The 17,951-nt window shown below is 48.6% G+C and overlaps 1 protein-coding gene across 3 annotated transcripts in view; it reads left to right on the top strand.

Moving 5' to 3' along the window:
* The window catches only part of ATF3 (activating transcription factor 3), a 59,355-nt gene that overhangs the window by 29,367 nt on the left and 12,037 nt on the right, over positions 1–17,951 (top strand). The window contains exon 1 of one of the 3 annotated variants that reach the window (XM_043569525.1): positions 17,565–17,855. The exons of 1 other annotated variant lie outside the window; for it this stretch is intronic. In XM_043569525.1, the coding sequence (XP_043425460.1) occupies positions 17,626–17,855 (230 nt within the window). In that variant the 5' untranslated portion in view covers positions 17,565–17,625. Of the gene's footprint in view, positions 1–17,564; positions 17,856–17,951 lie in introns of those variants that run through there. One more of the 3 variants, XM_043569526.1, reaches the window with a different exon arrangement.

Here is a 17,951-nt window from a genome sequence, read left to right as displayed (position 1 = left end):
TTTGCAGTTAGATACAGATGAGGTGTTTTTTAAAAAGCAAATATTCAGAGAGTCTGAACCAAACAGGCCCTGACAATTTTCCAGAGTTCAGAGTTGACATACCTATTTCGTGCCCTTATAAATTCGCAGAGGCCAACAGGTGCCAGACCTAAAAAGTCAGTCTACCTCTCACACACTCTGCCTTATTAGGGAGGAGGGGGCAAGAAGGAGGGAGAGGACAGAGCAGAGACAGTGGGGCAGAAGGACCTGAGGTGAGGGTGACAGCGGGGAAGAGGAGAGCTCGAGTCTATAGATAGAAACAGAGCTCACGCCAGGATGCTGGACGCTAGATCAGCTATCCAATAGAAATAAAATACGAGGCACAAATGCGAGCTGCACATACAATTTTCCATTTTCTAGTAACCATATTAATAAAAGCAAAAGTAAACAAGTGCGATACATGTTAATAATATATTTTATTTAATCCAAAGTACTCAAAATATCGTTTTAACATGCAATGGATGGAAAAATTATGAATGTGCCATTTCACGGTCTTTTTTGTGTATTAAGTCTCTGAAATCCCGTGGGTAGGTTACACTTACAACACGTCTTAACTCGGACTAGCCACACTCGAGCGCTCAAAGGCCATGTTGGTGGGTAGCTATCGTATTGGACAGCATTGCCCTGGTTCTTGACCAAACTGTTCAGACTCTTCTCTCAACTTCCAGTCTGTAAGACAGGGATAACTCTCCCTGCCCGATCCCCTTCAAGGGTTGTGTGAGATGCATGCAGCCAATAGGCGTGAATGTGCTTTGGGCTAAAGCAAGTGGGCCCTTCACAGGCCCCTACCTCAGGAGAAAGAAGCAAGCATTGCCAATATCAACCTATCAATCTATGTATTGCCTGGTCACCTGGCCTTAGCATGTATTGAACCAAAAAGAAGCGTGGCAGGGGCTCACTGACACCTCCATTTCACAGGACAGTTCAATTTCACAACAAAAATCAGGTTGTCAGCGGGTTGGAGCCTGGCGAGCCCCCGCATGGGGCTCTGGGCTGACAGCTCAGAGCCTGGAACCTGCTTCAGACTCTGTGTCTCCCTCTCTCTGCCCCTCCCCCGTTTGTGCTCTGTCTCTGTCTCTCAAAAATACATAAAATGTTGAAAAAAATTTTAAAAAACAATTTAAAAATGAAAGCATATTTTAATACTCTCCCAAGCACCAGGGATATAAGATGAGAAAAATAAGCTGCTTGCTCCTGATGAGGTCATGGGGGGGGGGGGGGAGGGGGAGGGATGGGGGAGGGTTGGGGGAGGAACACATATGCAAAAATGTATGTATAAGAAGCAAATAGATACGTATGCCCTAAGACTCTTGTTTGCAAGTGTCAAAATACCCAGTTCAAAGGGCATAAACAAAAAGGGGGAATCTACTGGCGCACCTGACTGGAGACGCTGTGGTAAATGTGGCTGTAGGCCAACCTTGATACCGCCCCCTTCTTGGCTCCGCCCCTCATCTCTGGCTCCAGGTGACCACCTCAGCAGCCCCTGGCGCGGGAGTCCCCACGTTCGAGTCCAGCAGGAAAATCAGTGAGCCCCAACCAAGACCTCCCAGCAGCTTGTGGGCTCTGATTGACCCGTTCTTGAACCGGTCGCTGCGGCCCCTAGCACAGTTTGCTCTGCCTGGTCACCCAGATGCACGTGGACCAGGAATGTGAGGGGAATGAACGGCTTTCCCAAAGGAAAACTGGTAGACCGTTACTTGAATTGGGGTGGATGGATACTGAACGGCCAAGAAACAACAATATTGACTAAAATTTGTGAGAACGCAGAAAAGGTGTGACCAGGGCTGGCTTCATGAGCTTTTGGCCTGTACAGTCCCACTCTCAAAAGGTCCCCAACTTGGTGAATGCTCCGCTGTCACCAGCTTGAAATTCTTCATAATTTGAGAACAAGGGGATCTCCATTTTCACTTAAATTACAAATCCCATACTTATCCTGGATGTGACTACCATTACATTGCATACACAAAGAGGTGGCTTTGGAATTGAATTTTCAAAGATAAAACAGCCATTTTCCAAGTGGGGAGGGCTAAGAGGTAGAAAGGAGCAGGAGGAAATTCCAGGCAGAGGGATTAGCACGGGCAACAAGGTAGCAACGCCAGAGGTTCAAGGAGAAACCGAAACCATTAGCGTCTCAAGTGGCTGGGGCTTGAAGTGCAGGGGTGGCCCCCGCTGAGCCGAGAGACAGGGGCAGGGTGTGTCAAGCCAGGAGGCTGGAGCTCAAAGAATATTTCTTGAATGAATTAGCAAAGACAAGTCAAGGAAATTACACTAGAAAAAGTATTTCTTTGTAAACCTCTATTTTCCAAATGACCCTTATAAACTAACACAGCCCCGTTTGCCTCCTTGCCTGTCTACCGCAGACTAAGGCTAACTCTTCGGCAAGTAATATTAGCGTCTACTGATCTTTATCATCAGCGTGTTAACAAGGTTTGCATTCCACCTCTGTGACTTCACCATCCAAATATTTATGAATCAGGGAGATGTTTCTAAGAACGTGTTTTCCGACTGTTTATAACAATAATAGTGTGCTTTAATTACAAAGATGACGTTCTAAAACCTAAATAGAACAAGCCTCAATTGTGTGGGAGTTCATTGCTTTGGTGATAAAGAAGAAACACAGACGGTGACTCAGGTGGAACATTGTTTCATTTTCATTTTGTGTTTCCTTTGGTGCTACATGTCAGGGCATGTTAGAAAACCCATGGAGAAGTGTGCTGTGGGGAACCTGAAAGTTAAAAGGAAGGCTTTATGTGTGACAAGGAAAGTACAGTGTTCCCTTCTCAAGGCTAACATGAAAGGGAGATGACAGCTTCCCTCCACACAGGGCTGATGAGCTGGTAATGGCCAATACTTTGCTCCCAAATTATTTTTTAAAAATGCTGAAGAGCTACCTGGGTGGCTCAGTCAGTTAAGAGTCCGGTTCTTGATTTTGGCTCAGGTCATGATCTCATGGTTTGCGAGGTCAAGTCCCACGTCGGGCTCTGTGCTAACAACTCAGAACCTGCTTGAGCCTTTGTCTCTCCCTCTGTCTGCCCTCCCCCCACTCATGCTTGTGCTCTCTCTCTCTCAAAATAAATAAATAAGCTTTTTTTTTTAATTTTTTTTTTCAACATTTATTTATTTTTGGGACAGAGAGAGACAGAGCATGAACGGGGGAGGGGCAGAGAGAGAGGGAGACACAGAATCGGAAACAGGCTCCAGGCTCTGAGCAGTCAGCCCAGAGCCGGACGCGGGGCTCGAACTCACGGACCGCAAGATCGTGACCTGGCTGATGTCGGATGCTTAACCGACTGCGCCACCCAGGCGCCCCAGCTTTTTTAAAAAAAAAAATGCTACAGAGATAACACTGGTCCTCTGAATTGAGAATATTTTTTGAGTTTCTGCCGCAGGCTTATTTCAAGTTAAATGAAACATAAGAGGAGAAAGTGATGTTCAGGTGTTTGCTAAGTGCTGAGTATAGAGCCTTTGTCTGCCTTGTTCATTCTTGTCTTCCTAGCACTTGAACAACACCTGACTTGTAGCAGGCACTCAATAAACAGTTAATGAATCAGTGAATAAGTTTATTCCTCACAGTAATCCTGTGGCTGTGTACACTTTTCAGATCAGAACACAGAGACTGGGGCACCTGGGTGACTCAGTCGGTTAAGTCGGTTAAGACTCTGGCTCGGGTCATGATCTCCCGGCTCACGGTTGGAGCCTTGCGTCGGGCTCTGTGCCGACAGCTCAGAGTCTGGAACCTGCTTTGGATTCTGTGTCTCCCTCTCTGTGCCCCTCCCCCGCTCACTCTCTCTCACTCTCTCTCTCTCAAAAATAAATAAACATTTAAAAAATACAAAAATAAATAGAATGCGCCTTAAAAAAAAAAAAAAGAACACAGAGACTATGTGCTAGCAATTGAGGGAAGGAGATGATATGTCCAGGCAGGTGTGTACAAGGCAGACGGAGACAACATGAGGCTTCCTTGGTGACTCACTTCTTTGTGACCAAGTGTGTGTCTCTTCTATAGAATCTGTGGTCAATGGAGAATGATAGCAGGAGAAAAGGGGCTCTTAAAGTGTAACTTCCCCTTCACGATCATCTTCATTGTCATTATTGACTGTAGACACAGAGCCTAAAATTATAGGATTGAAGAACTGTAAGGAAGTTCAGAATTTATTTATAATACTAGAAGCTCCCATTTATGTAATTTAAATTTTTTTTAATGTTTATTTTTCTATTTTAAGAGAGAGAGCAAGAGCACTGGGGAGGTGCAGAGAGAGAGGGAGAGAGAAGCCCAAGCAGACTCCATGCTGTCAGCACGGAGCCTGCCACAGGGCTCAATCCCACAAACCCTGAGATCATGACCTGAGCCGAAATCAAGAGTCAGACGCTTAACCGACTGAGCCACCTGGGCGCCCCAGCACAGATTCCCTGATCCATACAGAAGGAATCTGACCCGCAGAAGAGGACCCAAGGCTATTCCGTTAGCACAGAACCAGGACCTGAGCCCCACATCGATGTCATTTCCACTTACCCAATGTTCTCAATTTGAGACGAGTACCCTTTGGATTTCTTTCTGTTTTGTTGGTGTCAGTCAATGCTAGGGTTAGCAGGGCAAAAACGATTTGAGTTTATTCGAGTTGATTAGTCATTCCATTTCCCACCTTAGAACTATTGGATTTTTTCCTGTATGCCATCTCAGTGCCTGGCACATGGTAGAGATTCATAAGTGCTTGATACACTTAATTAAGCCAGGATTTGATTTGGATGGAATCTCAGTCCTTAATATCCTTCAGCAGCAGGACTGGAAAAAAGCAGGAAACTATACCCTTTGAAAGGCACAGTACGATACCAACTTTTACCTTCATTATAATATAAAATGTATGCGTTCATCTTTTAAGAATGAATTTGACTCCATTAAAGGAAAGCTTAAAAATTCAGGTATATATGAAGAAGAAGGAAAAGAAAAAAAAAGCACCCACCAACCCAGATAAAGCACTTTCAATATTTTATGGCAATTTATTCTTTTTTTCTCTATTCATGTATTTTCTTATTTATTTATAGTTTTTATTGAGTTGTGATTGTTCTGTATTTACAATGGATGTATCTTGCTTTTTAAAATTGACATTCTCATAGCATTCTTTAAGTTATAAGCTCTTTGTAAATAGGGGCATAGCGTAGAAAAAAATAAGACTCTTACTTAAATGAGCACCTATTTTGTCAATTATCAATTATGCCTGGCTGAGGATCACCGACTTCTGGTTCCTTGGTGGCCACTCCACTGCTAATTAACCACTTCATCAGAAACCTAGACTTAATTTTAGCAATTTTAGGTTCACAAGAAAGTGGAGAGGAAGGTACACAAATTTCCCATACTCCCCTCAGCCCCACATATGCACAGCCTCGCCCATAATCTGCATTCCCCATCAGAGTGGTACATTGGTTATAATTGAGGCATTCACACTGACACATCATAATCACCCAAGGTCCATGGTTTACATTAGGGTTCACTCTTGGTGTCGTACATTTCTCTGGATTTGGACAAACGTATAGTAACATGTATCCTTCATTATAATATTGCGTACCGTATTTTCACTGCCCTGAAAATCCTCTGTCTATCCATCCTCCCCACTTCCTACACACACACACACACACACACACACCCAACCCCTACCCACTACTGATCTTTATACCATCTCCATAGTTTTGCCATTCCCGGAATGTCATCTAGTTAGAATCATACAACGTGTACTCATTTCAGATTGGCTTCTTTCTCTTAGTAATATGTATGTAAGGGCCTTCATGTCTTTTCAGGATTTGATAGCTCACTTCTTTATACTGCTGAATAATAGTCTGTTGTCTGCGTGTATCACCGTGGACTTCTCCATTCACCCACTGAAGGACATCTTGGTCACTTCCAAGTTTTGGCAGCTGTGAATGTGCTATAAACATCCATGGGCAGGTTTTTATGTGGGCACATTTTCAACTTACAAGGATAAATACCAAGGAGTGTGGTTGCCAGATTATACGGTAAGAGTATGTTTAGTTTTATTAGAAACCACCAAGCTATCTTCCAAAGTGGCTGTGCCATTTTGTATTTCCACCAGGAATGAACGAGGGTTGCTGTTGACCCACATCTTCACCAGCATTTGGTGTTGTCAGTGTTCTGGGTTTGAGCCATTCTAATAGCTGTGTAGTTGGACCTTCTTGTTGTTTTAATTTGCATCTCTCTGATGACATAGGATACGGAACATCTTTCCATATACTTATTTGCTATCTGTATAGCTTCTTTGGTGAGGTGTCTGCTAGGGTCTTTCTCCCATTTTTTTAAATTGGGTTGTTTATTTTGTTATTGTTGAGTTCGTGTCAATATCACTGGCAAAAGTCTGGGGGGAAACACAGATGGAAGCTGTGGATGCAGTGGGGGCAGATTTGCTGGGTACTGGGAAATGAACAGTAAGCTGCCAATAACCCAGAATAGGCTACGTGAACCCCTACATTGAGCCCTGGGGCCCAGCCTGGCTACCCTTCCTCCTTCTCTCCCCCACCCCACCCAGTCTTTCTGTCACTTTAATGTCCCCAACATGCTGGTGCCGGGGTCCTCCCTTCTTAGACATCCTACTGCTAAAAACTGTCCCCAAATGAACCCACTAGCTTCTTCCCCGCCCCTAGTCCCTACAATACCAATCAGTTCCCTCCCCAGCCCTTCCCAACTCTCCACTCTAGAACAGCTGAGACACGGGACTCCTCCCCTCTCTGTCCTGACACCAAGCTGGTGCCCAATCCGAAGGCGGCTGCCTGGAAGTTTCTCCAGATCATCCTCTCCTGTTCACCTCACTGACCCCACCTCATCTCAGGCACCACTGCTCCACGTAGCCCCCAAAATGTGAGAAGCTGAGCTTTAATGAAAGCATCTTGTGTTTCGCAATGAAAAGATCTATTTTACTTACAGCATTATGTTTTGTGAACCAGTTGTATTTTGAAAAAAAAAATGTTTAACGTTTATTTATTTTTGAGAGACGGAGACAGAGTGTGAGCGGGGGAGGGGCAGAGAGAGAGGGAGACCCAGAGTCCCAAGCAGGCTCCAGACTCTGAGCGGCCAGTGCAGAGCCCCACGTGGGGCTCGAACTCATGAGCTGTGAGATCGTGACCGGAGCCGAAGGTGGACGGTTAACCGACTGAGCCACCCAGGCGCCCCACATCGCTTTTATTTTGAACACACAACACATGAGGGTGAGGACACCACCACCTTCCCAGCTCATGTGGCCTTCGAGGGTGTCACGTGACCAGTGTCGCCGCTTCCTGACACCTCCACCAGCATCCTCCTCTTTCATCCAGTCTGCCCTCCGCCCCGCACCAGCGGTCTTCCTCAACAACATGTGCTCGTGTCCATCGGCGGCCGAAATACCCTGTTACCCACCCCTCCCCTTGGTCCTTGGGACACAATCCAAACTGATTATCACAACCGCCGAGACCTATTACAATGGTTCTCCCTGCCTCCTCCCCAACTCCCCCTCTCCTCCCACACACTCCTGCACGGCAGCTACCTCACCATTCTCCAGATACACTACAGGTTTTCACAATTCTATATTTTCATTCACTGCGTGCACACTTATGGTGGGGCCAGCATGTGCCTGGACCGGTGCAAGGAGCCGGGAACGAGCATAAGGATGAGCCGGGCACAGCCCCCATCTTCCTGGCACCCAGAGCCTCTGCATTTGCTTCTCTTTGTGCCTGGAATGCCTTCCTCCTCTTCTGCCCAGAAAATGCTCAGCCTTCAACATCCAGCTCGAACGTCACTTCATCCATCAGCCTTTGCCAGCTCTCCTGAGCAGAGACATCCTGCCCCACTTTAGCCCTTATTATATGAGCCTGTAACCACCTGTTGCCAAAGTCTGTCTCCCCACGTGCTGTGAGCACTTGCAGGGCAGGGAAGCGTCACTGTGTATCTATCTGTAGCTCCCGACCTAGCACATACTAGATGCACATTAAATGTTCGTGGACTAATGTATATACAGTAACATATATATGGCACCTGCTATTGCTGGCTACAGTTTCAATTTGCCACCTAAACAAGATTTAAAACTCCTCAAGGGCAAGGAATGCTCTTATATTGCCCTTGTAGCCCCGACCTGTCTACACATACTGCTGAGAGCAGGATCTGGCAATAGGACACGTTTGAAGAACCGACTGATAGGTATAAACTCACCAGAGTGACTCACTCTGCCCTCAGCCACTCCAGTTTCAAGTACAAGTTCATCATCAGATGATTTCAGTTCATCATATTTTGGGAAACAGAATAAAAGTCCAAAAAGCCCTACTCAGTTTACTCAGTCAATAGCAGGGCTTATGTTTGTGGTTAAAGCAAATTATGGAATAATTGCAAATTTGGCAGACGGGATAGTATCACAGAGGGCACAGGGATGTGGAATTTGTCAAGTGAGATCTTCTGGGACTTTGGGTAAGGTCAACTCTAGAAGGTTCCATGCATTCACCAAGACTTTGATAAAGGAAGGTTGCCCATTTTCAACAAGGGAGGCAAAGTTAAAAAAATAAATAAATAAAATAAAAAAGCACATGTGTAAAGCTCTCAAGATTTGGAGGACGGGGGGCACTTGGGTGGCTCAGTCGGTTGAGCAACCGACTTCAGCTCAGATCATGATCTCACAGTTTGTGAGTTCGAGCTCCGTGTCAGGCTCTGTGCTGACAGCTCAGAGCCTGGAGCCTGCTTCTCATTCTGTGTCTCCCTCTCTCTCTGCCCCTCCCCCACTCATGCTCTGTCTCTCTCTCTCTCTGAAAAATAAACATTTAAAACAATTTAAAAAAAAGATTTGGAGGACGGTACAGTACAGCTTAATAGAAGTTTTCAAATAAGTTAGTGTTTGAATCAAGTGCCTATGAGCAACTTTCTTAACATTTCTGAGCTTTGGTTTCCTCATCTGTAAAACTGAAATAATAACACCTACCTCATGGGGTTGTTTATTGTAAGGGTGAAATAAGATACTAGGTATTTTTAAAAGTGCTTACCATTGTGTCTGGCATGTAGTATGTGCTCAGTAAATAGTAATTACTAAATATGACCTGGCCTCAGACTGATTAAAAAAATTGTTTTAATGTTTATTTATTTTGGAGAGAGACAGAGAGAGCGTGGGGAAGGGGCAGAGAGAGAGGGAGACGGAATCTGAAGCAGGCTCCAGGCTGTGAGCTGTCAGCACAGAGCCCGACGTGGGTCTTGAACCCATGAGCCACGAGATCATGACCTGTCAAAGTCGGATGTATAACCGACTGAGCCACGTAGGTGCCCCAAGCTGATTTTTTTTTAATCTGTTTTAAAATCAGTCAGTAAGTCACCTGAGAGATAGAAATTTCCTTTGGAGTCTAGACATTTCCTATGCATCAGAGTTCTTTGTGACTTGTTAGTGTCAGGGGTAAGGCAAGAGAAAGGAAAAAAAGTAACATTTATTGGATACCCACTCCATGGAAGCCTGGACGGTGCATTGTTCTTTAATCCTCAGTATCACTTTGTAAAGTTGATATTATCCTCATTTCACAGGAGAAACTGAGGTTTCAGGACCCGCCCAAAGCCAAATAGGAGATGGCAGAGTATAGAGATTTGAACCCAGTTCTGAGTGCCTGTCCATGGTTCTTCTCTGCCATCTGTGGTTCCTGCCTCTCTGCTGCTCACCTCTTCAGCTTCAGGGATGCTATGCATGGCCCCCACTAGCACGGGATGCCCCTGAAATGGCGTCTACTGCTCAAAAATCCACACTCTTCATCTTGGCCCCAATCTTGGCAAATAGGGCATGAACGGAGCTCAGAAGTCTGTCTGCTAAGGTTCCTTTCAGTGTAAGAATTTATTTTATTAAAAATTTTAAAAATGTTTTTATTTTTGAGAGAGAGAGAGAGAGAGAGAGAGAGAGAGAGAGAGATTGAGAGAGAGAGCGCATGTGAGCAGGGGAGGGGCAGAGAGAGAGGGAGACCCAGAATCCGAAGCAGGCTCCAGGCTCTGAGCTGTCAGCACAGAGCCCGACGCCGGGCTTGAACTCACGGACCGTGAGATCATGACCTGAGCTGAAGTCAGACGCTTAACTGACTGAGCCACCCAGGAGCCCCGCAGTGTAAGAATTTATGATCCTGAGACCACGTAGAGCCGCTTTTCCTCTTTTAGCTCCATTTCCCCACCATTAAATGAGGACACTCAAGCACATCAGAGTTTCCCAAGATTTCCCATGAACACTTGTTGAGAGGCAGTAGGTGTTGAGGGTAAGCAACCAGACTTGAGCAATTATTTATCCTCTCTGTGCCTCAGTTTCCTCATCTATAATATGGAGCGGTTCACAGTACTTACATTATAGGGCTGCTACGAGGATTAAAAGCAGTAAGTATATGTAAAGGCTGAGCCTGCGGTCTGGAACACATTGAGTGCTACATAACAGCATTTGCTGATGTTATTTTATACTTCAAGGCAGAAGAGAGGGGTGCCTGGGTGGCTCCATTGATTAAGCATCTGACTCTTGATTTCAGCTCAGGGCATAATCTCATGGTTGGTGAGTTTGAGCCCACATCGGGCTCTGCACGGACAGTGTGGAGCCTGCTCGGGATTCTCTCTCTCCTTCTGCCCCTGCCCCTGCCCCGCTTGTGCTCTCTCTCTCGCTCTCTAAATAAATAATCTTTTTTTTTTTTTTAAGTCAAGTGGGTGGCTGTGGGTGGCTCAGTTGGTTAAGCATCTGACTTCAGCTCAGGTCATGATCTCATGGTTCGTGACTTCAAGCCCTACATCGGGCAAGCTGAAGCCCCTCACCAGGCTCCGCACTCTCTCTCCCTCTCTCTCTTGCCCGTCTTGGGATTCTCTCTCTCTGTCTCTCTCTCTGCCCCTCACTTACTCACCCTCTCGCTCTTTAAAAAGCCTGATTAGAGGGTACTAACCTCTCCCCCCGCCCCCAGTCTTATGGAATATAACTTTCCATGGTCCATCCCAAGCCCCAAATGTATTTGATATCTTCTCCCTTCCTTAAAAATTCTTGTGTGACTTTTATTTAAATTCAACATATGCATATTTGTTTAATATAAAATAATAAAGCACTTATTAAGACAGACACTCCAGCAAGATCTCTCCCAGAAGGCACAGGCAGAAGCAGCGTTCCTGCTGGTCTGCCTCTGTACCACCCACCCGTGCTGCAGACTGGCTTTTCTGTTCTAAGAGAGACAAACAGAAAATAAAGGGGGATGGGTAGGTAAAGAGCAGGAGGATTAAAGCAGATGCTTCCATGGGAGACAGTACCTGCAGGATTTGTTTGTTTGGATGTTCAGCAGCAAGGAAACTGCGCAGGTAGTCATAATTACCGGGGGTCCTTCCAGCTTGCACCATGCCCTGTGTAGCCCCTGAAGGTAGAAATCAAGACCCCTTCCTGAACTCCATTTACGCAACAGGGGCAGTGATGGAATTTGATGCCCCCTTCCCCATAATAAAGATTTAAATCTGGAATAGCACTCTAGCAAAACTATTGGCAACACCCTAGAGGCTAAAAGTTGGAAAATGACGAAGTAAAACATTCTACGTCCATGGCCATGGAAAATCATGGTAATAAAAGTCAGGAGAGTCCTTCCCTCTGGGCAGTAGAGAGAGAGGCAGATGTGATCTGGAGTGGTCACATGGGGGCTTCTCAGTACCTGAGGTGGTGGTCTACTTCCTGACTTGTGTGGTTTTTTAAGATTTTATTTTTAAGTAATGTCTACACCCAACATGGGGCTCGAACTTACACCCCTGAGATCAAGAGTTGCACGCTCTACCGACTCACCCAGCCAAGTGCCTCTTGTGTGGTAGGTTCTTGATGTTTGTTTTATTATTAAAATGGGCATACACGTTCTATATAATCACCTGTATGTATGCTACGTTTCACAATAGAATGAACATCTGATTTTTGCGAAGAAAAAATTATTGTAATAAATGCCACATACAATTCACAGTAATAAGTAAAAGAACAAATTTCAAAGTTGCATGCAATCTCAGTCACAACTATGCTCTTAAAAATCATGTGTGAGGAAAAACTAGAGGGAAACGTCAAAATAGTGTTTGAGACTATGGGTATTTTTTTTCTCTTGCCCATTTCCCATATGTCTATATACGTCTCTCTCTCTCTATATATATATCTATGTATATACATACATATGTATGTATGTGTATATATAATGTATAAGAGCTCCCCCAAGGAGTCTTTAAAAGTATGAATCTTTTCATCATTTTCAAGTCACTCTCACATCTGTGATCTCATTGTTTTTTTTTAAAGAATTTTTTTTCAACGTTTATTTATTTTTGGGACAGAGAGAGACAGAGCATGAACGGGGGAGGGGCAGAGAGAGAGGGAGACACAGAATCGGAAACAGGCTCAACAGGCTCCGAGCCATCAGCCCAGAGCCCGACGCGGGGCTCGAACTCACGGACCGCGAGATCGTGACCTGGCTGAAGTCGGACGCTTAACCGACTGCGCCACCCAGGCGCCCCAGTGACCTCATTCATTCTTACAGCAAACCTTTGGGGGAGTCCATGTTAAATAGTCCTGTTTTATAGACTGCAACACAGGTGAAGTGTTCAGGACCTGCACTGAGTCACTCAGTTGGCTGGAAGGAAACCTCTGAGTGGGTCCCAGGTCTCCTGAGTCCTGCTAGTACCCAGAAGCTGGGACTTCACTTTGGACACCCAGAGCTCTAGGGTCCCCGCTCCTGAATGGGAATAGTTGCTACCTGGGTTTTGGTCACAAGGTCCAAGGTGGGTGTCTATGGCAGTAGAAGACAGACTGCTTACAAGAAGGTCCCCAAAGATGCAATCCCCACCTAGGGTGCCCTCATACTCCCTCCTTTCTAGCAAGGCACGAAGTCCATCAGTAAAACTCCTTGGAAATGTTGAGAAAGAGAGAGAAAGATCAGTTGTCAGGACCACAGGCTGTGTTTGAGAATCAAGTTGGGCAACATTTCTCAACTCTAGTTTTTAGAGGGAACCGTGATTAGTGATTAGTGAAATGCGTCTGTCCTTGTGCTACTCAATGCCTTCTTCTTGCTTCTCTCCCTCCAGCTCTTAGGGTGGGTTGTCAGGGCTTGCAGGGTGGCTTTGCAGGTGTCCATTCAAGACCCTCAGAGCTCAGCCCGGGGCCCTTCACTTCAGAGAAGATGGGGCCTTAGAGAGAGGGAGTACCTTGGTCAAGAATACCAAAGGCAGGGGCGCCTGGGTGGCTCAGTCGGTTAAGCGTCCGCCTTCGGCTCAGGTCATGATCTCACAGTTCGTGGGTTCCACCCCGCGTCACGCTCTGTGCTGACAGCTCAGAACCTGGAGCCTGCTTTGGATTCTGTGCCTCCCGCTCTCTCTGCTCCTCCCCCATTCGCGCTCTGTCTCTGTCTCACAAAAATGAATATATGTTTTAAAAAATTAAAAAAAAAAAAAAAAAAAGACCAAAGGCAGAAAGAGACCAAAACCCAAACCTCCCACTCCCAGCCTGGGGCACTTAGCACTGGACCACTCACTGGGAGCTTAAAGCACTGGTCCACGCCGTGCTGAGGCAAGTGGAGGTATGTACAGAGTTGGGTGTGTGGGGAACGGGGATCCCCTCTCGTTTTCTGTATGGAGTCTTATCCCTGCTCCCTTGAAGATGATCATTTCTGGATATAGCTCCACTTTGTCCACCACTGTTGCTACCGACTAAAGGGACAGATGGGCTCTGGCAGAGATTCAGGGGTTTCCCCCAGAAAGCCCTTCTTGATTCATAAGTAATGAGACCACTACTGAGGACTGGCTGTGTGCCCCCTCCTCAGTGAAGCCTCCCAACAAGTTTCTGTGTTAGCTGCTGTTACTGCTGCCATTTTCCAGCTCAGCCCAGAGAGGGAAATGACTCCGCCAAGGTAACACAGTTGCTGAGTCCCAACTACAGCATCCAAGTCTCACCTTCCACGCTTCAGAGCCCACGATGCGGTGTTTCCCCATCTTTCCTGAGGAGGCCCATTTCGGAGAACCTTAAATAGTAACCCCCACATTCTAACGGACTTTATAGGAAGTGTGGGCTTTGCAAAGCAGAGTAGAGAAGAAGAAAATCCATTCCACTCCCTTTCTGTGGCAAAGAAGCGCCGGTGCCTTGCTGCTTGGCCGATTTTGTGCTTAACTTACCCAGAGCTCTGTAAGCAGATACAATCTTGGGGGTTGAAAAAGAATAATGTGGGGAGGGGAGTGGGAAGGGACTGTTCCCTGGATTAAGAAACCGCTAAAACCTTTAAATATCCCTTGAACTTTTTTTTTTTTTCTTTTGGCTCCCTGCGATGTTTGGGTGTTTAGATTCTGTTGCCACGTGTGGGCTGTTTTTAGCTGCCTAGTTCCGTCCCCTCCCGTTTTAACTTTTTCCCCTTCCTTTTGCACATGCCCCAGCATGAAGTTTCCAATTCTTATCTCACTCGGCAAAACATACTAAGGCTGGTCTGAATGTGGATTCCCTCCCCTGTTCTCCAGGGGGGAAGTTCAGCAATAGTCAAGTCTCTGCTTAACCCCCTTCCATGGAGGAGTAACACCCTCCCCCCCCTCCCCCCCCCCCAGATAACCCCAGTCGGGCTTCCTTCTCAGGGGGAGAGGCATTCTTTGCCTTTGTGTAGAGAAGCGTTTTGGTCCCGGGAGCTTTTCTTGTTCCTCTTCTGGATGGTACAGGCTGTACACGCTAGAAATCGGTGGAGTTAACTGAAGTCAGGGTATGGTGAGGACACACAGGACTGAGATATTGATCACTCCTCCAGGGGCACACACCTTGGGGCTCTTCCCTTGCCCGGCTCTTTCCCAGTCCCCCCTCCAAAGGCAGGCATTTCGCAGTTCTCCTGGGGGCTGGGGGCTGGGGGCTGGGAGCCAGGCAGAAGTAGTTTTTGTTTTCCTTGGATAAGCGTTTCATTCACCGGGTGGATTTACTCCTCTATCAAGATTCTTATCACTTTTAGAGTTCAGTGGGAGAGCGAGGCAGAGAACGCCAGGCTCACGCTCCGGTGACCAGCTGACAGCATTTTCTATCCAGGGTGACTTGGAGATTCAAAACCAAGAATTATTTGAATGAAACAAGACCAATAAAAGGAACGGAAGGCACGATGATAATAAAAATAAAAATAAATGACGAGGAGCTGTGGACTTCTCAGTCATAATTACCCTTCTCTCGCAAGGACCAAGAAGCTGGGCTGGCTGTGTTTACCCTACGCCCTAAATTGAATTTCCCCGCAAGGACAGGATTAAAACACAAATCTGGCTGGGGTGCATTAAAATGCAAACTGCTTAAAGATTTGTGTAGGCATCTCACGAAGAGAAAAAAAAAGGGGGGGGGGGGAGTTTCACCTGACACCCTCCATTTTCCTGTTTCACTTTATAATGGTGCAATTTATTCCAGGGCAATAGGTAAGTAGTATATAGATACGTAGAAAATCCCAAATAATTTTCATTTAAATTTACAAGCGTTCTTCCTTCTGGTCTTGCAGCGTTCTAGGGGTTGTGCCGACACGCCCGCCCGGGGTTTACCTGCAGGAGGGTGGAGTGTGGGGGTGTGGGGCTGGCGGTGAGGGAGTGTGGGCGTGGGGGTGGAGGGTGGGGCCGGGAGAGCCGTTACCTGGGCGAAAAGTAAAGCAAAAACAACCGCCCCGTGCTTCCCGCGCGACGTAGCTGGAAACCCGGTCAGGTACAGGGCTACATCCTCCAGGATCCTGCGTGGAACCCCTGGGCTCTCAGACCGGCTGGGGGCGGGGGGAACTTCCGAGGCTGGCCTCGGGCGTTGTCTTGGCTGCCCGGAATTTTGGCGAGGGTGTGTTGGCCGAGGTTTGGGCTTGGGGGGACAGGAACCCGGGTGTGGGGGGACCTGCACTTTGACCTGCAGCTCTGAGGGTCTCTGCCTCAGGCGGCTGGGCAATCAGAGGGTCTGCGGAGACGGACAGATATTCTCCGGGGGTGCAGGACTGTGTGTGTGTAAGCGGGAGTGGGGGAGTGGGGGAGGTGGGGGAGACCCCTCCATCACTGCCAACTGTAACGGCTTTAGGGGAGCAGGTGCGGGGGTGGGGCTGACGGCGAGGCCCAGGTTCCAAGACCCTTCAAATTCTTACCTCAAGTTACCAAAGCATGATCTTTGATCACCTCTCTCCCAAGAGGCAGGTGGAAGCGGAGGCTTCTGCCCCTGACCGTGCCCCCACCCCCCACGCGCGTACGCGGGTCCCCTCTGCCAGGCAAGTTCGAAACTTCGCCGGCCACATGCGCGTCCACCTATATTCGTCCTTGGGCAGTTGAGAAGGTCTCTGGTTCTGCCACTCTAGAAGCCGAGACAGTTGGGGTCGGGGAATCGGAAGGCGGAAATTGTTTTTAAGGTTCACGTCCAGTTCTGCTGAAGCCCCAGCTCTAATCTGAGGCCATAGGACCCACCCTTTCCCGACAACTGGGCTTGAGGGTAGAAGGGATTTCTTTTAGGAGACCTCGTTTCGGCCACGGTCAGTGCGTCCCCAGTCCCGGCGGTCCTGTCCCAGCCAATTCCGCTCTCGGCGCAGAAAAACACGTGAAAGACGAAGATGGGTTTTCCCTAAACGTAGCCTAAGAGGGAGGCGACCCCCCCCCCCCCGCCCCGGCTCGCGTAGATCAAAGCACCTTCTCTTTCCTTCCAGCCCTGGCCGCGCGGTTTCAGCCCCGCTCTTAGCGCCTGTTGCCTCTGATTTTACAGCTCTCTTATCTTTCCATGCTGTGTTCGTTTCGCTGAGAAACTGTCAATTTCAAACTCTTTGTGGTTGTTTAAAAAAAAAAACACACAAAAACCCACTCTGCTCCGTCCTGGCCCTGGCCCGGGAGACGGGTTCTCCACCGGCCCGGAGGCGGTTCCACATGTGCGCTCGTGCGGGGTGCGCCGGGGCTGCGGGCGCACAGTGCCCGCTGAGCGCTGCCCTCCGCGACTGGGTTAACGGGCGGACTTCTCGCGGGCCCTGCCGTGGCGGTCACCCCCGGCGGGTAACGGTGGGGGCTCACGGTAGGGGTCCCTTGGGCACCTCTCGCACCGCGGCGACTACCACTTCTGACCCTACCCTGCCCTCCATTTGAGAAGGATCTTTTGGTGGGGGAAGGGGTATTTTCCAGAGCCTCCAGAAAATGACCACGCATTTTAGAGAAAGGTCGTGCCCGCTTCCCAGCCTCACCTAGTCTGGGCTGCGGCCAGGCCCCGCCCCTCCATCTCCCCCCATCCCCCAACTTAGCGGAGGGAGAGATGCCAGCGCAGTGGAGTCATGCCGCTGGCTTGGGCACCATTGGCTCATGCCTGGAACACGCAGCGGCGAGTACGCACATCTGGCGGCCAGCCCGGACGGCTCCGGTCCTGATATGGAGAGAGAGGGCGGGCGGGTGTGTGTCCGAGCGCGCGAGGCCGGGAGAGCGCGGCCCTGCGGGCTCCTCCCCGAGCTTGCATCACCAGTGCCCCCCTTCCCTCCCCGCTTTGGCCCCTCCTCCATCCCTCTCCCTGCCCAGCCTAGTTCGGCTGGTTCTCGGGGGAAGCTATTAATAGCATTACGTCAGCCTGGGACTGGTAACCCGGAGTAAACGGGCACACCGCCAGCTGGAGGGCTATAAAAGGGGTGATGCAACGCTCTCCGAGACACAGTCGCACGCAGCGAGGCGCGCAGTGCACAGCGCTCTCCCGGCGCCGCCGCCCGAACCCGAGCCGACCCGCCAGCCCGCGCGCCGGCCGTGAGTCCTCGGGGCTCGCCCGCCCGCCCCGCAGACAGACAGCCCGACCCCGCCCCGACCCTGCCCGCCCTCTGGACCCTGGCCGCCCCGAGTGGAGACCGGAGGTGAGCGCTGGAGCCGAGTGAGTGAGCGCGGCGAGGGTGGCTTGCTTTCATTCCCTCGGCGCCCCTCTAGTGACCAGATCCGCGACCCCTGCGCCCGCCCCCCGACCCGCGCT

Source organism: Prionailurus bengalensis, chromosome E4, assembly GCF_016509475.1.
Source record: "Prionailurus bengalensis isolate Pbe53 chromosome E4, Fcat_Pben_1.1_paternal_pri, whole genome shotgun sequence".
NCBI lineage: Eukaryota > Metazoa > Chordata > Mammalia > Carnivora > Felidae > Prionailurus > Prionailurus bengalensis.
Note: the sequence above shows the minus strand (reverse complement) of the source record. Positions and strands in the feature narration are given on the sequence as shown.